At 42.2% G+C, this 2,132-nt stretch overlaps 1 protein-coding gene across 6 annotated transcripts in view; it reads right to left on the minus strand.

Annotated features, from left to right (window-relative positions):
• The window catches only part of DIP2C (DIP2 disco-interacting protein 2 homolog C (Drosophila)), a 133,926-nt gene that overhangs the window by 47,343 nt on the left and 84,451 nt on the right, over positions 1 to 2,132 (minus strand). For all 6 annotated transcript variants that reach the window (XM_004691203.2, XM_012731324.1, XM_012731325.1 and 3 more), the window contains 2 exons: positions 928 to 1,051; positions 349 to 470 (listed from right to left, as the gene is read on the minus strand). In XM_004691203.2, coding sequence (XP_004691260.1) covers positions 349 to 470; positions 928 to 1,051 — 246 coding nt within the window. The remainder of the gene's footprint in view (positions 1 to 348; positions 471 to 927; positions 1,052 to 2,132) is intronic.

Below are 2,132 nucleotides of genomic sequence, written 5' to 3' on the forward strand. Positions count from 1 at the left end.
TTTTTTTTTTTTTTTTTAAATGTATGACTTTTTCACTTGGTTCAGTCTGCTCACTGGGTTGGGGGGCATTTCATGTCCATAGGGATGTGTTCTCTGGGAGTTCTTTCTCTACAGAGCCTTCCATTCTGACACATCTCAGTAAAGCTCTCCTCTAGCCCTGAAATTCTTGCACACAACGAACTCCTGCTTCTGGAACTAGAAGATCAACTCCCTAAGGGTAGAAGCCAAGTCCTGCCCTTTGTGCCTGTGGACTCCATGCAACCCCCAAGGGGGTCAGGCTCTGTGGCCTTCAAGGCTGACACCCAGGCTTGGGCCAGGGGAGTGTCAGAGGCTTCCAGCCAGCCTTACCTCCACGATCATCTTCACGGTGGGCAGCGTCGTAGCGATGTTCTGTGGGTGTGGTGGACGGACGGTGATTGGCACGCAGCCTGCATACAGGCAGCCATAGAAGGCTGCGATAAGGTCTATTCCTACACGGGGAGAAAAGCTGAAGTTCTCATGTGTGACAGACGCACCATTTAATGGCTATCAGCAAATAGCCAGTCCAGAAAATTCAGAAGGTGAAGTGAGCATCTGAGGCTGACCAAATTCATTCTTTGCCCCTGTGGTTTTGGTGGCCTCACCAATCACTTCTGTTCTTTAAGACACAAGATGCCAAAAGCTCAATTTCTGTCATTTTGCTAAGGAATTACGCAACTGTACGATTATCAATTTAGTAGTTAAGGATTTAAGTAGCAGTGATTAAGTAACTACCCCAGGTAGCTACAAAAGCAAATTTGGGCACAAAAGCCTATGAAAACTCCCTTTATTTAAGCCTCCACATGTTTGCGTGGGGCTGGCACTATCAGCAGAGTCAGCAGACCCAGTGGAAACAGTGTCCCCAGGTGCTGTCCTGCCATGCCTGGACCTTCTGGGTCTGCTCTTTACCTGGGGGGTAGACGAGAGCTACGTGGTCCCCATCCTGCAGGTGTCCCCTTTCCATCAGCATCACTGCTATCTTCTCCGCTCGTTTGTGAAGCTGGACACACGTCAACGAGTTCGCTATTGTACCCTGAGTCACAAGAAATGGTTAAGATTCTTTCAATGGGACAGTTTCACTGAGATATACAGCTCTCACACACACAACTCACTGATTTAAAATGCTCAATGAAATGGAATTCAGTATATTCACAGAATTGTGCAACCTGCACCATGGTCAGACATCTAGATATATTTGTGTTAACAGGAAGTATTTTTTTTTGACAGGAAGTATTAAAAAAATAATTTCTTGAACTAAGACCTAGCTAAATTTACAAAATAATTCAACACAATAGTTCTGGGATTTAGTGTGACTGCTATGAGCAGTTAAGAATTAGCAGTAAGGCTATAGAACTTGTACTAATGATTTAAAAAAAAGACTGAAAATGTTTTAAGAAAAACCACATCAAAATTCAAGGGGTAAACACCCACACACATGTCAAAAATATAATGAACACTAAATAAAAAAAAAACGCTTACAGTTCACTTTATGTAGAGTTTTTAAACATGTAGAAACAAGTAGAAAACACAATTGTATTGAAAAGGGCCATTGGGATTTACTATTTCAACTGTAAAGAAAAGGTATGTAGATAGTGCAAGCTATAAGCATACTACAGCTAACCAAAAAAAATTTCCTGGGGATGTACAATTATAGTTCATTTGTACAGTTGTTTAAAAGCTGCTTCTTTATAGTCAAATCCTATTCCTCAAGCAACAGCAAACTCACTAGCAATATACAGGGTCAAGAAGACTACAGAAACTGAAGTTCAATCATGGACAATCCCGGCCAAAGAGTTTCTATTTAGGGAGGTAACTTACAGAGAGAGTGGGCGAGCTGTTGAGACAGAAGACTTTTGGGGGGCTGGACACAAGCTCTGATGAGTGGTCTGTTCACAAATGCCAGGTGTGGGGAAAGAAGTCCAAAGGGAAGTGGTGAACAGCCAACAGTTGGACAGAGGAGAAGGTTGTGTGGAAGGAAGAGACCAGAACCTCTGGGATAGTATCAGGAACGTTGGGGGAAGCATTTAAAATCTAAGAAAAATTGACTGTTACTTTTGCTGCTTAGTTTATGGATATAATGTCATGTGTTATTTTATTTTTTTTGATTTTTTTTT

Source organism: Condylura cristata, unplaced genomic scaffold (assembly GCF_000260355.1).
Source record: "Condylura cristata isolate star-nosed mole 26May11 unplaced genomic scaffold, ConCri1.0 scaffold00030, whole genome shotgun sequence".
NCBI lineage: Eukaryota > Metazoa > Chordata > Mammalia > Eulipotyphla > Talpidae > Condylura > Condylura cristata.